The sequence below is a fragment of the Pseudophryne corroboree genome, chromosome 4, assembly GCF_028390025.1.
Source record: "Pseudophryne corroboree isolate aPseCor3 chromosome 4, aPseCor3.hap2, whole genome shotgun sequence".
In the NCBI taxonomy this organism is placed as follows: Eukaryota; Metazoa; Chordata; class Amphibia; order Anura; family Myobatrachidae; genus Pseudophryne; species Pseudophryne corroboree.
The window spans coordinates 625642101-625658907 of NC_086447.1; the positions used below are offsets into that span (position 1 = coordinate 625642101).

The window sequence follows — 16807 nt, forward strand, 5'->3', positions numbered from 1 at the left end:
TTTTTCGCACTATCCCGTCGCTGACCGGCGATGCCAGTTGTTGTCCGACGCATGTGCAGTTAGGACCTGGTCTCCCACTGTGTGAAAATGCACAACAACGATCGCTTCTGAGTCACCGCCCAAGATGCTGTATGTTAATTTCCACTTTGTGAAGATACAGAGTTCTTTTAATCACCCAGACACAGAGCAGATGAAATCGAAGTAATGATTTATTTCTCACTGCACACAGGAGTAGATAATACACAGGAACCAGAGGTAAATGTAGCACAGAAACAATACGCAGCTAGCAGTTCAGATAGTCAGTCCCAGTAGAGAATTTAGTTTCAAAACAGTTCCACACAGTAATTACAGATAAACAGGTTCACATAGCCGAATTACAGTATCACCGATTCCAAACCGCAGTTATAGCAGATTAGTCCACACAGAAGAATATTTGTCCACGCAGGAGTAAATTTATACAAGTCCACACAGCAGTAAATTTATACAAGTCCACACAGCACTGGTGATGCGTTCCACGAGGTACCTTGGCAGAGAAACACCCCTTAGCCAAAGTCTTGTGACTTACATTAGGAGCTCAGCTCCGCAACCTCTTTTAAAACCTTCCAAATTCCCATGATGCTGTGCTTACCTGGGGAAGTTACACAGTCTCCTGATTGGTGGGGTCCCATTTCAGGCCTCTCCCTCCTTCCTTCCACAGCTGGCTTTTTCCTGCTGACCACATGCTGGGTCAGGCTCCGATTTGTCTGTTAGAGCCCGGAGATTAACAGAGGAAAGTAAATATAAGGAACAATTGGTTTAAATCCTGAATGTTCCCTGTGGAGGGGGAATTTTAACCCATGAGGTTCCTTCTCCATGAGATCTTCCCTTTCCCTTATAGGTACTTCCTGTGTATCCATATAAGGATAACTGATGGGTTAGGCAAGCATACTGTATCAGTAATAACTTGCATACCCCTAACATAACACAGCAGCATGACAGCACTATGTACCATGTCACAACACACCTATATTTACCTGAGTAAGAATACTGTATAGAATATACAGGCTAATGAAGTAGTTTAAGTCCTTTGAATGAACACACATGGGGACACCAGCCAGAGAGACAAGGGAACAAAAGGCCTAAAAAGTACATTAATTGCCACAGAGAATGAAACACCACAAATACAGTTTTACCCCATGGCTCATTTCCTCACACACTTGTTATTTAAAGTAATTATTGAGGAAAAATGGAAGCACCCAGACAAGCACTTACTCAGCATGTATGGAATCCCTTGATGAAAGTCACAGCTAATAAATTTAATGCAAATAATACACACAACCGTCCATACAGATGCGTGTATTTACTTTTCTCTAATGTCCTAGTGGATGCTGGGGACTCCGTAAGGACCATGGGGAATAGACGGGCTCCGCAGGAGACATGGGCACTTTAAGAAAGAATTTAGATTCTGGTGTGCTCTGGCTCCTCCCTCTATGTCCCTGCTCCAGACCTCAGTTTGAATCTGTGCCCGTACGAGCTGGGTGCTGTTTAGTGAGCTCTCCTGAGCTTGCTATAAGAAAGTATTTTGTTAGGTTTTTTTATTTTCAGGGAGCTCTGCTGGCAACAGACTCCCTGCATCGTGGGACTGAGGGGAGAGAAGCAGCCCTACTCTCTGCAGATAGGTCCTGCTTCTTAGGCTACTGGACACCATTAGCTCCAGAGGGATCGTACACAGGATCTCACCCTCGTCGTCCGATCCCGAAGCCGCGCCGCCGCCCCCCCCCCCCCCCCTCGCAGAGCCGGAAGACAGAAGCCGGGTGAAAGAAGCAAGAAGACTTCGAAATCGGCGGCAGAAGACTCCAGTCTTCACTGAGGTAGCGCACAGCACTGCAGCTGTGCGCCATTGCTCCCACACTACACCCACATACTCCGGTCACTGTAATGGTGCTGGGCGCAGGGGGGGGCGCCCTGGGCAGCAATTAGAGACCTCTTTGGCAAAAGTTTGCATATATACAGTTGGGCACTGTATATATGTATGAGCCCCCGCCAAAAATTGTACATGAAAGTGGGACAGAAGCCCGCCGTCGAGGGGGCGGGGCTTCTTCCTCAGCACTCACCAGCGCCATGTTTTTTCTCCACAGCACCGCTGAGAGGAAGCTCCCCAGCCTCTCCCCTGCAGTTACACGGTAGAAGAGGGTAAAAAGAGAGGGGGGGGCACATAATTAGGCGCAAAAATCAATATAAACAGCAGCTACTGGGTTAACATTAAGTTACTGTGTTATTCCTGAGTTAATAGCGCTGGGGTGTGTGCTGGCATACTCTCTCTCTGTCTCTCCAAAGGGCCTTATGGGAGAATTGTCTTCAGATGAGCATTCCCTGAGTGTGTGGTGTGTCGGTATGTGTGCGTCGACATGTCTGAGGCAAAAGGCTCCCCTAAGGAGGAGATGGAGCAAATATGTGTGTGAGAGGGTGTCTCCGTCGACAACGCCGACACCTGTTTGGATATGTGTAATTAAGTGCTATGGTGAATTTATTGCACAAAAGATTAGAGAACAGACAGGGAATCTACCCATGTCTGTCCCTATGTCGCAGAGACCTTCAGAGTATCTCAATGATCACTATCCAAAATAATAGACACTGATATCGACACGGAGTCTGACTCCAGTGTCGACTACGATAATGCAAAGTTACAGCCAAAATGGCAGAAAAGTATTCAATATATGATTATTGTAATAAAAGATGATTTGCATATCACTGATGACTCATCTGTCCCTGACACAAGGGTACACATGTTTAAGGGGAAGAAAGCTGAGGTAAATTTCCCTCCTCTCATGATGAAAAAGAGCGGGAATCTCCAGACAAGAGACTGCAGTTTCCCACAAAGAATTCTCAGGGAGTATCCTTTCCCTACTAGGGCCAGGATACGATGGGGATCTTCCCCTAGGGTGTCACGTTTGCCCAAAAGGTAGCCCTGACGTAACAGCTATCCTCAGGGATCCTGCAGATAGCGTGCACATTCTGGTACACTACTCAGACCGGCGATTGTGTCGGCATGGGTTTATAGCGCCGTGGCAGCGTGGACAGGTACCTTATCAGCAGAGATTGAGACCCTAGTATGTGTATATATATATATATATATATATATATATATATATAAAACATGCCCAAAGATACATGAGTCTACTGGGTCCTAGAGTCAAAGCTATGTCGATTTCTGCTTGACGTGTCCTGTAGAATATGCAATGGACAGATGATGCCGATTTAAGAGGCATATGGAAGGCTGAGGATTGTGTGGAGAAGGGTTCTCGGACCTGGTCTCCACAGCTATAGCTGGTAATTCTGATATTTTGCCTTATATTCCTGCACAGCCTAGGAAAGCACGACATCAAATGCAGCCTTTCGAACAAAGAAACAAGAAAGTCCGAGGTGCGTCCTTTCTTGCCAGAGGCAGGGGCAGAGGAAAGAAGCTGCACAACACAGCTAGTTCCCAGGAACAGAAGTCCTCCCCTGCCTCTACAAAATCCACCGCATGTCGCTGGGGCTCCACAGGCGGAGCTAGGACCGGTGGGGGCATGCCTTCGTAAGTTCAGCCACAAGTGGGTTCACTCCCTGTTAGATCCCTGGGCAATAGATATTGTGTCTCAGGGATACAAGCTGGACTTTGAGGAGATGCCCCCTCACCGACGGCCCTGCCGGCTTCCCCCCACGAGAGGGAAACAGTGTTAACTGCAATTCACAAATTGTATCTTCAACAGGTGGTGGTCAAGGTTCCCCTCCTTCAACAAGGAGGGGGTTATTTGTCGACCATGTTGTAGTCCCGAAACCGGACGGTTCGGTCAGACCCATATTGAATTTAAAATCCCTGAAAAGGTTCAAGTTCAAGATGGAATCGCTAAGAGCGGTCATTGCAAGCCTGAAAGGGGGAGATTTTATGGTGACTCTGGACATAAAGGATGCATACCTTCATGTCCCCATTTATCCACCTCATCAGGCGTACCTCAGAATTGCGGTACGGGATTGTCATTACCAATTTCAGACGTTGCCGTTTGGTCTCTCCACGGCCCCGAGAATATTCACCAAGGTAATGGCGGAAATGATGGTGCTCCTGCGGAAGCAAGGTGTCACTATTATCCCATACTTGGACGATCTCCTCATAAAAGCGAGATCAAGAGAGCAGTTGCTGAACAGCGTATCACTTTCTCTGGAAGTGTAACGGCAACACGGCTGGATTCTATATATTCCAAAGTCGCAGTTGGTTCCTACAGCTCATCTGCCTTTCCTAGGCATAATCCTGGACACAGACCAGAAAAGGGTTTATCTCCCGATAGAGAGCTCAGGAGCTCATGACACTGGTCAGGAATCTATTAAAACCAAAACAGGTGTCAGTGCATCACTGCACTCGAGTCCTGGGAAGGATGGTGACATCATACGAGGCCATTCCCTTCGGCAGGTTCCATGCGAGGACCTTCCAATGGGACTTACTGGACAAGTGGTCCGGATCACATCTTCAGATGCATCGGTTAATCACCCTATCCCCCAGGGCCAGGGTGTCTCTCCTGTGGTGGCTGCAGAGTGCTCACCTTCTCGAAGGTCGCAGATTCGGCATTCAGGACTGGGTCCTGGTGACCACGGATGCAAGCCTCCGAGGGTGGGGGGCAGTCACACAGGGAAGAAATTTCCAAGGGCTGTGGTCAAGTCAGGAGACTTGCCTTCACATCAACATCCTGGAACTAAGGGCCATATACAACGCCCTACGTCAAGCGGAGTCCCTGCTTCGCGATCAACCGGTTCTGATTCAGTCAGACAACATCACCGCAGTGGCTCATGTAAACCGCCAAGGCAGCACAAGGAGCAGGGTGGCGATGGTAGAAGCCACCAGAATTCTTTGCTGGGCGGAGAATCACGTAAGCGCACTGTCAGCAGTGTTCATTCCGGGAGTGGACAACTGGGAAGCAGACTTCCTCAGCAGGCACGACCTCCACCCGGGACAGTGGGGACTTCATCAAGAAGTCTTCACGCAGATTGCAAGTCGGTGGGAACTGCCACAGGTGGACATGATGGCATCCCGCCTCAACAAAAAGCTGCAGAGATATTGCGCCAGGTCAAGAGACCCTCAGGCGATAGCTGTGGATGCACTGGTGACACCGTGGGTGTTCCAGTCGGTCTATGTATTTCCTCCTCTTCCTCTCATACCCAAGGTGCTGAGAATCATAAGAAAAAGAGGAGTGAGAACAATACTCATTGTTCCGGATTGGCCAAGCAGGACTTGGTATCCAGATCTGCAAGAAATGCTCACAGAGGACCCGTGGCCTCTGCCTCTAAGACAGGACTGGTGCAACAGGGGCCCTGTCTGTTCCAAGACTTACCGCGGCTGCGTTTGACGGCATGGCGGTTGAACGCCGGATCCTAGCAGAAAAAGGCATTCCGGATGAGGTCATTCCTACGCTGATAGAGGCTAGGAAGGATGTGACGGCTCAACGTTATCACCCTATATGGCGAAAATATGTGGCTTGGTGTGAGGCCAGGAATGCCCCTACAGAGGAATTATCACTTCCTACAGTCGGGAGTGACTTTGGGCCTTAAATTGGGTTCCATTAAGGTTCAGATTTCGGCCTTATCCATTTTCTTTAAAAAAGGACTGGCTTCTCTGCCTGAAGTTCAGACGTTTGTAAAGGGAGTGCTGCATATTCAGCCCCCTTTTGTGCCTCCAGTGGCACCTTGGGATCTTAACGTGGTGTTGAGTTTCCTGAAATCACACTGGTTTAAACCACTCAGAACGGTGGAAGTAAAATATCTCACGTGGAAGGTTGTCATGCTATTAGCCTTGGCTTCGGCTAGGCGTGTGTCAGAATTGGCGGCTTTGTCACATAAAAGCCCTTATCTGGTTTTCCATGTGGATAGAGCAGAATTGCGGACCCGCCCACAATTTCTGCCGAAAGTGGTTTCATCCTTTAATATAAACCAACCTATTGTGGTGCCTGTGGCTTCTACTGACTTGGAGGATTCCGAGTCACTGGATGTGGTCAGGGCTTTGAAGGTTTATGTAGCCAGAACGGCTAAGGTCAGGAAAACAGAATCTTTGTTTATCCTGTATGCTTCCAACAAGCTTGGGGCGCCTGCTTCAAAGCAATCTATTGCTCGCTGGATCTGTAACACGATTCAGCAGGCTCATTCTGCGGCTGGGTTGCCGCTGCCTAAATCAGTTAAGGCTCATTCCACAAGGAAGGTGGGCTCTTCTTGGGCGGCTGCCCGAGGGATCTCGGCATTACAGCTTTGCCGAGCGGCTACTTGGTCAGGTTCAAACACCTTTGCAAAGTTCTACAAGTTTGATACCCTGGCTGAGGAGGACCTTGTGTTTGCTCATTCGGTGCTGCAAAGTCATCCACACTCTCCCGCCCGTTTGGGAGCTTTGGTATAATCCCCATGGTCCTTACGGAGTCCCCAGCATCCACTAGGACGTTAGAGAAAATAAGATTTTACTTACCGGTAAATCTATTTCTCGTAGTCCGTAGTGGATGCTGGGCGCCCGTCCCAAGTGCGGACTTCTTCTGCAATGCTTGTACATAGTTATTGCTTAAATAAGGGTTATGTTATAGTTGCATCAGGGTTTATCTGATGCTCTGTGATTGTTCATACTGTTAACTGGGTAAAGTTATCACAAGTTATACAGTGTGATTGGTGTGGCTGGTAAGAGTCTTACCCTGGATTCCCAAAATCCTTTCTTTGTGCTGTCAGCTCTTCCGGGCACAGTTTCTCTAACTGAGGTCTGGAGGAGGGACACAGAGGGAGGAGCCAGAGCACACCAGAATCTAAATTCTTTCTTAAAGTGCCCATGTCTCCTGCGGAGCCAGTCTATTCCCCATGGTCCTTACGGAGTCCCCAGCATCCACTACGGACTACGAGAAATAGATTTACCGGTAAGTAAAATCTTATTATTCCCATGTACAAAAAGGGGGAGCACATACTACAGATTTCTGTATCACGCTGCTTCAGTCCCCAAATGTTCAGGAACGCAAAGGAATCCGTTTTAAAAATCCAGTGTTGTGGTTGTACTCATTCCAACTCCTTAAACTTCCATTTTACTGATATGACTGGTTAGCTACAAAAAATGAAATTTAATCTACTGATCCATGTTCTCAATACTGTGGTTTGGCATGTTGAAGTGTTTTCTCACTGGTGTGCCATATTGATAGTTATTTTATATTGCTGTCATTTCATCCTGGGCCGTTTCTTACTTATTTCTCCACTTTAGTTTGTAGTCTGAAAGTCTGTGTACATTTTTCAAACTATGTTGTGTGCTTGTGATTGATCTTCTGACTTGAAGATGTGGACAGAGCAATAACTTTATGAATGACAAATGTGTTGGAATAGCAATATTTTGTATGCACGTACAGTGCCTTGCTAAAGTATTCACCCCCCTTTGCATTTTTCATGTTTTGTACCTGGAATTAAAATGGATTGTTTGAAGGTTTGCATCATTTCACAGAACATGGCTACAACTTTGAAGATGTTTTTTTTTTTCTTATTATTGTGAAGTAAAAATACAAATAGGACAAAATAACAGAAAACTTCAGCGTGCATAACTATTCACCACCCTAAAGTCAGTACTTTGTAGATCCAACTTGTGCGGCAATTACAGCTGCAAACCGCTTTGGATAAGTCTCTATGAGCTTGCCACATCTTGCCGCTGGGCTTTTTGCCCATTCCTCAAGGCAAAACTGCTCCAGCAACTTCATGATGAATGGTTTCCGCTTGTGAACAGCAATCTTCAAGTCTGACCACAGATTCTCAATTGGATTGAGATCTGGGCTTTGACTAGGCCATTCCAACACATTTAAATGTTTCCCCTTAAACCACTCGAGTGTTGCTTTAGCAGTATGCTTCAGGCCATTGTCCTGCTGGAAGGTGAACCTCCGTCCCAGTCTCCAATCACAGACAGACTGAAACAGGTTTTGCACAAGAATATCCCTGTTTCTCCGGCTGGGTCCACAGGTTATCCACAGGATAACATTGGGATATGCCGGAGCGACAGCGGAAATGGCACCAAATGGTCACAAGCTTTCTGGCCTCCCAGGATGCATCTGGGCTTCTCCATATAATCCCGCCCACTGACTCAGTCAAATCAGTTTTTTGTTTGGTGCGGCATGGTCACAGGGCTGCAGTTAATAGCAGTCTGAAGCTTTTATTATTTTATTTTTATAGTCTTACTATGTTTTTTTTGAGTGACTTTTCTTAACAGCGTCTTAAACGCGTGCTAGAAAGAGTCGCTCCAACAACTCTCCACCGGGTCACAACAACGCTTACCTTCGCGGTACAGTGCTGTCTCGGCGGGCGTCTGTGTCTGATGATTCTAGCAGGTCCAGCAGACGTTACCAGTATGTGGCAGGAGCATGGGGAGAAGGTAAGTCATCGGTTTCCTCTTACTAGGGGGTTCCGGACACAGCTTCACTGTTTTGGAGGAGACTACAAACAGTGGTTGGTGCGCCGCCACTCTTAAGTGCCACTGCGCTATGCTTTAGGGATCATAGGCACCAGGACTAGGTTGAGGCCGCGATCCTTAGAGTTTAAGTCAACGGGGGGAGTTAGACGCTCTCCTGATCGCCCCTCCCCCAAGTTCATGACCAGTTTCCGCGCGTCTCCCGTCCATGAACTAATGACCTCACTTCCGTCTCAGACGCTACAACGAGGGTACTTGGTCGCAGCTTAGACGCTGCGGTTGTGTACACTAGAGTTGCCGCCTAGACCGATTCGCAGACCGTAGCGTCTTAATACACTTATCGTTCACTGAGCGTCTGTGTCCGTTAGTGAGCGTCTGTGTCTCTCATCAGTTATTAGAGCGGCAGTGTACACTAGTAGCGTCTGAATCCACTCAGCGTCTTTCGAGCATATTGAGCGATCATGGAAGTGTGGTGAGTCTCCCTGTATCCCACTCTACTGAGAAAGGGTTATACAGTACTAAAATTATTTCTGCTTGTTAGTATGAATTGTTAATTTTGGTACATATTGCATATGAGGCCTGTACAGTACTGTTGTTTTCTGCATAATAATGTCTGAAATACTTGTTATAAGAGCTGTTATAAAAACACAAATACAGTAATTGTACTCCTACTTACTTGTAAAGTAATGTTTGTGATTGATTATATTCTCATATGACAATGTCTAATATTTAACATGTGACTGACTGCTAGTGTGATGGCTGACTTTTATATGTCTATCAGTATTGTTTCTGAACCTCAAATCAGGTACATGGATTGTGGTCAGATTGAGATCACTTCTATATCTATATAAGTGATTTTCAGTCACAAAAGTGTAGTATTTGTAAAAATGGATTATTTGCCTTGTCTGTGAGCGGCAAAAGTGACGAAGATACTTTATCAGGGCCCTTAACATGCTTATCTGGTATAGTGATTTTGCATGGAATAACCCAGTATCTTTCTTATGAGGGGCAACGTCCTGCAAGAGGGGTGTGGTCACACAGACCTTGTCTGAAATTGCTGACAGATTAACACCTGCAGTTCCACCCCCAGGAATAGGTTACACTATTAACCCATACAGGCAGCTCCCTCCTTATGGTTTGGTTTCAACAGCTTTTACAAATAGCCAGGCTATTAAAACCAGGGTAGATACATCCATGTTACAGACTACACAAGATGAATTCAAATACCCCATATGATGATCAGATATAGCTGACCTTATTGATGCATGAAGGCTATTCTGTCTCTGGAAGAATCAGCCAAAGCAGTGTCAAAATCTAAGGCACCTGTATTTAAACAGTGCTCCAGTGATGCAATGGCAGTGCGTGGTACTTATAAGACAGTATCTGTTGAGCAATGCTAAAAGTTGTGAGTTCAAGCCTGGCCTGGAGCAGCTTTGTTAACTGTTTTAGGGATTCTTACTATCCCTTTCCAGCTGTGGACTGTTCAAAAAGAGAAGTTCCTCCTAGAGTAGATGCACATGTTGTTTGACTTGTGCGTAAATCTATTTTACCATTGCCGTCTACTTCACTAAATGATGTCACAGATAGAAGAGTAGATAGTTTCATTAAAAAAAAATATATATATGCTCTCTCTCAGGGGCAGTGACAAGGCATGCTATGGCAAGGGCAATGGTAGAATGGGGGAGGAACTAGAGAATGGCCTCTCACCTCCTACTAGGGAGCAGGAGTCTTATCTAGGCCGTATAAGACAAGCTGCGCAATATTTGAAGAAGCAGCAATTGATATGGGTATGATTGCTTCTAAAGCATCAGCCTTGATCGTAGCCGCTCGTAGAGCAGTTTGGCTACGCACTTAGAAAGCGGATGCAGAATCCAAGAAAGCTTTTGAAGCGTTCCCTTTCACTGGTGATATTTTGTTTGGAAAACAATTGACAGATGTTCTAGAATCAGAAGCTGAATCCCAAAAATTCAGATTTCCGGCTAGTTATAACCCTAAGACTAGGGGTGCAAAATTTTGGCCATTCCGATGGCAAGACAAAGTAAAAGTGAAAGAGGAGTATAAACAACCCCAGTTCAATAAATCAGCCAGGGGTAGGAAGCAATGGGCTAGTAGAAGGCCAGCTTCCAAGCCAGAACAGAAGCCATCAGTCTGAGGCGGCAACAGAAGCCATCAGTCTGAGGGTACAGGCCTCCACCTGGAGGATTCCAGGGTTGCGGGCCGACTCCTTCAGTTTGTACACATATGGCAGCAGTCGACGACAGATGCTTGGGTGCAGAAGGTGGTATCTCTCGGTTATGGTTTCCCCTTCAGGAGGCAGCCTCCTCAGAAGTTTTTTTGCACCAGCCCGTCTCGAATAGAATCGAAAGCCAGGGCCTTGCAAGAAGCAGTTCAGAAATTGCTTCAGTCTGGTGTAATTGTCCCAGTACCCCGACACAACGGGGACAGGGTTTTTACTCCAATCTTTTCTTGATTCAGAAACCAAATGGGTCGTTCTGACCAATTCTAAATCTCAGAATGTTAAACAAATACATTTGGGTTCCAGGGTTCCACATAGTTTTGGCCATGGAACCGGGAGATTACATGGTATCTCTAAATATACAGGATGCTTACCTACATGTGCCCATAGCACGGTCGCATCAATGTTACCTCAGGTTTGCTATCCTCCAGCAACATTTTCAGTTATGTGGTTATGGCAGCTTATCTCCGCAATCAGGGAATAAGAATTTTTCCATACCTTGACGATCTTTTTTTCCTAGCACAATCGCAGGAATTACTTTTGAACCATCTTCTACAGACAATAGTTTGTCTACAAAGACACGGGTGGCTCATAAACTGGGAGAGGTCGTCTCTGAATCCGTCACAACGGATGGTTCATTGGGGGCCATATTGGACTCCAGTCTACAGAAAATTTTCTTACCAGAGAAAAAGATATCCAAGGTGCAGGTAATGTCTCAGGAGTCGTTACACAGTCAGACAATGTCAGTCCATGCAGCAATGCGACTGTTGGGTCTGATGGTGTCAACCTTCGACATGGTGGAATATGCACAATTCCACTCCAGGCCTCTACATCACCTTATTCTGACCAAATGGAACGGAAATTATCAGACAATCATAAAAAAAAAACACAGATGATAAATCTCCCGGTAAACGTAAAAAGGTCTCTAGCTTGGTGGCTACAGACGGACAAGTTAAACAAGGGGAGACTCTTTTGAATAAAGGAATGGCAAGTCCTGACAACAGATGCCAGTCTTCAGGGCCGGGGAGCGGTGCTCGAAAGCCTTTGGTTCCAGGGAAAATGGACCATAAGGGAAAGTCACCTGCCAATAAATCTGTTGGAAATAAGGGCTATATATATATGACTCTAGTTCAGGCAAAGGACAGTTTGCAAGGAAGTCCAGTCCAAAACCGCTCAGACAATGCAACAGCAGTAGCGTACCTCAAACATCAGGGAGGAACTCACAGCAAAAGACTGGTGGAGGAAGTAACTCCCTTACTAAGGTGGGCAGAGCTCCATCTTCCAGCATTGTCAGCAGTGTTTGTTCCAGGAGTACTGAACTGGGAAGCAGTTTTTCTCAGTCGACACACCATTCAGGAAACCTGAATGGGCAGTACATCCAGAAATGTTTCAGACCATAGTAAACAGATGGGGTCTGCCAGAGATAGATCTCATGGCATCTCGTCTGAACAACAAAGTTCCATTATACGGATCAAGAACAAAGGATCCTGGAGCGATCCTTGTAGACGCACTGTCAGTGAATTGGAAGTTTCATCTGGCATATGTTTCCTCCAATCTCCCTGTTACCCAGGGTAGTGAGAAAAATAAAGCAAGCAAAGGGAGCCATAATTCTAATAGCTCCAGCTTGGCCCTGAAGGCATTGGTACACAGATCTACTAAGGATGTCTGTGGAAGCTCCAATACTGCTCCCTCAATGTCCAGATCTACTAATGCAGGGTCCTTGTTATCACAGCCATCTGGATCGTCTGTCTTTGACGGCGTGGCTATTGAGACCTCTGTCCAAGAAGCTAGAGGATTTTCAAAGCAAGTAATTCAAACTATGCTTAGAGCAAGAAAGCCTTCTTCAGCTCGTATTTATCATCGAATACGGCAGGCCTATATTCATTGGTGTAGTGAAAAAAGTTTGAGTCCAAGATCTTTTAAAGTATCCAGGATTTGGGATTTCTTTCAAGCAGGATTGGATAAGGGGTTAAAAGTAGCTTCCTTGAGAGTTCAAGTATCAGCATTAACTGTATGGTTTCAGAGAAAGATTGCTGACTTACAGGATGTGCGTACTTTTTCAGGGAGTTTTACACATTCAACATCCGTTTGTTCCTCCTGCAGCTCCCTGGGATTTGAATCTAGTTCTTAAAATCCTTCAGGGACCTCCGTTTGAACCACTTAAGAGAGCAGATCTTAAATGGTTGACAGCTAAAGTACTCTTTCTACTGGCAATGGCGTCAGATTTAGGAGCACTGTCGTGTAAGTCTCCTTTTCTAATATTTTTTCCAGATAAGGCAGTTCTCAGAACTAGATCTGGTTATCTTCCGAAGGTGGTTTCAAAGTTTCACCTTAACGAGGAGATTGTAGTCCCAGCTTTTCAGGTATCGGGACTTTCTGCGGGAGAAGCGTAGCTGGACGTGGTCCGGGCGTTAAGAATCTACGTAGATCGTACTAGTGCCATCAGAAAAACAGATTCTCTCTTCATCCTCTACGGATTTCATAGAAGAGGATGGCCTGCTAGTAAACAGACGCTGGCAAGATGGTTCCGAATGGTAATTTCAGAAGCTTATTCTCGTGCTGATCTCCCTACTCCCTCTAATGTCTCTGCTCACTCTACACGTAAGGTAGGTCTTTCATGGGCAGCACAACATGGTGCTTCAGCAGAACAGATTTGTAAGGCAGCCACATGGTCTTCCATTAACACTTTCATTAGACATTATGCCATGGATACTTTTGCCTCTCATGACGCTGAATTCGGGCGAAAGGTTCTTCTGTCTAATCAGGAGCGTCCCCACCACTAAAACTGGCTTTGGGAATCCCAATATTATCCTGTGGCTAACCTGTGGACCCAGCCGGAGAATTAGACGTTATGGTAAGAACTTACCGTTGATAACGTGATTTCTCCTATGTCCACAGGTAGCCACAGGGATCCCACCCTGACGCATTTGATTTGAGGATCTTTACAATCACTAAACCTCTTCCCTCTTTCATGGAAGTGTGTGCATGTCTGTTCTTATCGCCTGAATAGGTTTCTACCTGATGCTCCTGCCTAAATTACTGTGGAAATAACTGATTTGACTGAGTCAGTGTGCAGGATTATATGGAGAAGCCCGATGCATCCTGGGAGGCCAGAAAGCTCGTAACCGTTTGGTGCCATTTCCGCTGTCGCTCCGGCATATCCCAGTGTTATCCTGTGGATACCTGTGGACATAGGAGAAATCACATTATCAACGGTAAGTTCTTACCATAACGTCTATATTTAGCACCATCCATCCTTGACTCTAAACAGTTTCCCAGTTCCTGCTGCTGAAAATCATCCCCACAGCTTGATGCTGCCACCATGTTTCACTGTGGGGATGGTGTTATTGGGGTGATGGGATGTGTTGGGTCTGCGCCAGACATAGCGTTTTCCTTGGTGGCCAAAAAGTTAAATTTTAGCCTCATCTGACCTGAGCACCTTCCTCAATACATTTGGTGAGTCGTCCACATGCCTTTTGGCAAACTCAAAAGGGCCTTCTTATTTTTAACACTAAGTAATGGCTTTTTTCTGGCCACTCTTCCATAAAGCCCAGCTCTATGGAGTTGTACGGCTTATTGTGGTCACATGCGCAGATACACCAGTCTCTGCTGTGGAACTCTGCAGCTACTTCAGGGTTACTTTTGGTTTCTGTGCTCTCTCTTTGCCTGGTCTGTGAGTTTTGGTGGCCAACCCTCTCTTGGCAGGTTTGTTGTGGTACCATGTTTTTTCCATTTGAGGATGATGGATTTGATGGTGCTCCGGGGATCATCAAAGATTTGGATATTTTTTTTATAAGCTAACCCTGACTTTTACTTCTCAACAACTTTGTTCCTGACTTGTTTGGCGAGCTCCTTGGTCTTAATGGTGTGATGCCTCTTGCTTAGTGGTGTTGCATCCTCTGGGTCCTTTCAGAAAAGGTGTGTTTCTAAGGACAGATCATGTGATAATTAGATTGCACACAGGTAGACTTAATTTCACTAATTTTGTTGAGGGGCTTCATAGCAAAGGGGGTGAATACATATGCACAAGGCAATTTTAAATTTTTTATTTATAAAAATTATTTTTTATATACATTTTTCGAATTTCACTTCAGCTATTTTGTGCAGATCCATCACATAAAATTCAGATAAAAAAATGTTTTTAAATTACAGGTTGTAATGTAACAAAATAGGTAAAAAGCCAAGGGGGTGAATACTTTAGGAAGGCACTGCATGCTTTTTACAGGTGAAGTTCATTTTATTGTGCTAATCTGCCTGTTATACTGAAAAGCACCAGTATTAATATTTTTTTACAAAATGTTTCTTCATTTATAGACCAACATTGATTCCCTTGGACAAGAAGAGAGAGAAGCAAATGCCTTAAGTCTTCAAATAACTTCTGTGGATTACTTGCTTGGAGTAGCAGATCTTACTGGAGAGCTTATGCGATTATGTATAAGTAGTGTTGGAAACGGAGACATAGATACTCCTTTTCAACTGACTCAATTTTTGCGTGAAATTTTTGATGGATTTGCTTACATTGGGAACACAGGGCCCTATGAAATTTCTAGAAAGCTCTATGCATTAAAGCAGAGCCTGTCAAAAGTGGAGAATGCCTGTTACACACTGAAAGTGAGAGGGTCCGAAATTCCGAAACACATGTTGGCAGATTTGTTTGTGTCAAAATGTGAACTCCTTGAACATGATGAAGGCTTATCTTAACTCTGTTTGAAATTTGTTAACTTCATTTATTTTTATATAACCTCCTAAGTGTGTGTGTGTGTGGGGAGGAGGCTTACAAGAACCAGGTTCGGGTAAGAGAGATAAGCCTGCTTGCAAGCTTTTCCCCCTCAAACACAATAACCACACAAGTATAAAGGTTCCAACTCCATTTTATTGATTGATGAAACAGTGACACAAAAAAAAGGATACTGTAGCAATTTCACTTCCCCTGGAAAAGCTTACTACCGCATCTACAACATTGTAACAATAGCAACTGACTATTACAGTTTTAGTTATAAACATACAGTCAAGCATAAGGATTGGCATACAGTTTTCTGCAGCTTTAAACGTTAAACAAACAGTCCAGCATTAAAGAAAAACTCCTGATGACGGGCTAATGCCCGAAACGTCGAATTACAGCACTTCTTTGCACCTACTTACAAGTCTCCGAGTGCCACCATTTTGCGTATATATATATATATATATATATATATATATATATCTTTCTTATTATAGAATATGCTGACATTTGGACTTAGCAGGTAGGTAAGGCCTTTGAAGAGACATGTATTAATTATTTACAAAGCATCTAACTATGCTAGTAACGGTGTGGGGTTCCACTGGCAATTGCAAATGAACTCATCCTTGCTATTTCCGTACTTGCAACACTTTGGGAATGTTGACTAAGCAGATCTACAGTAAGGAGATTTTATTGCATGTGTTACATTCAGTCATCCCTCCAACTCCCTGATTGTGTTCTAGCAGCAATCCAAAATGAATGGCAAAGAATGATAGGATCCTCACTTTTTTTCTTTTCTTTACCGTAAGATGCCTGGCTATTATTTATATTTTCTTTTAAAAGTGCTCTAAATCATGAGAAAGCCAATGCTTGTGAGACTGTGTTGAACCATTGTACAAGCAACAATTCCATGGTTTGTTATAGAAAAGACATCCCTCTTATTATACATATTGATAGCCCTTCTGGTTTGTAAATATTTGCATATAACAATGATTCATGGCAATGCATCCATCTAAAGCAGCTGGCAAGATGCTACTCACCTTTCTAACGGATCTTTTTCAGAAGTTGTGCAATTGTCGTACATACTGTGTATTTGTTCCTTCCAGTCTTTTGTTAATTTTGATATCCTTTTAAATAAATGCATCTTGCAAGAATATGTTGTTTGATAAATTAGTTTTTGACCACTAATATTCTTACTTGCCTTATTATTTTTAAAATAGTGAAGATTTAAAAGGCCACATTATTAAACATTCTCTAAAATGCACATTTATCTTGCATCCTAGAGGATGCTGGGGTCCACATTAGTACCATGGGGTATAGACTGGTCCACCAGGAGCCATTGGCACTTTAAGAGTTTGAGTGTGTTTGCTGGCTCCTCCCTCTATGCCCCTCCTACCAGACTCAGTTTAGAAAATGTGCCCGGAGGAGCCGGTCACAG

The 16807-nt window shown here is 44.7% G+C and overlaps 1 protein-coding gene across 2 annotated transcripts in view; it reads left to right on the forward strand.

Moving 5' to 3' along the window:
- The window catches only part of TSNAX (translin associated factor X), a 447127-nt gene extending 430604 nt beyond the window's left edge, over positions 1-16523 (forward strand). For both annotated transcript variants that reach the window (XM_063917691.1, XM_063917690.1), the window contains one exon: positions 14964-16523. In XM_063917691.1, coding sequence (XP_063773761.1) covers positions 14964-15350 — 387 coding nt within the window. In that variant the 3' untranslated portion in view covers positions 15351-16523. The remainder of the gene's footprint in view (positions 1-14963) is intronic.
- Positions 16524-16807: the final 284 nt, after the last annotated feature.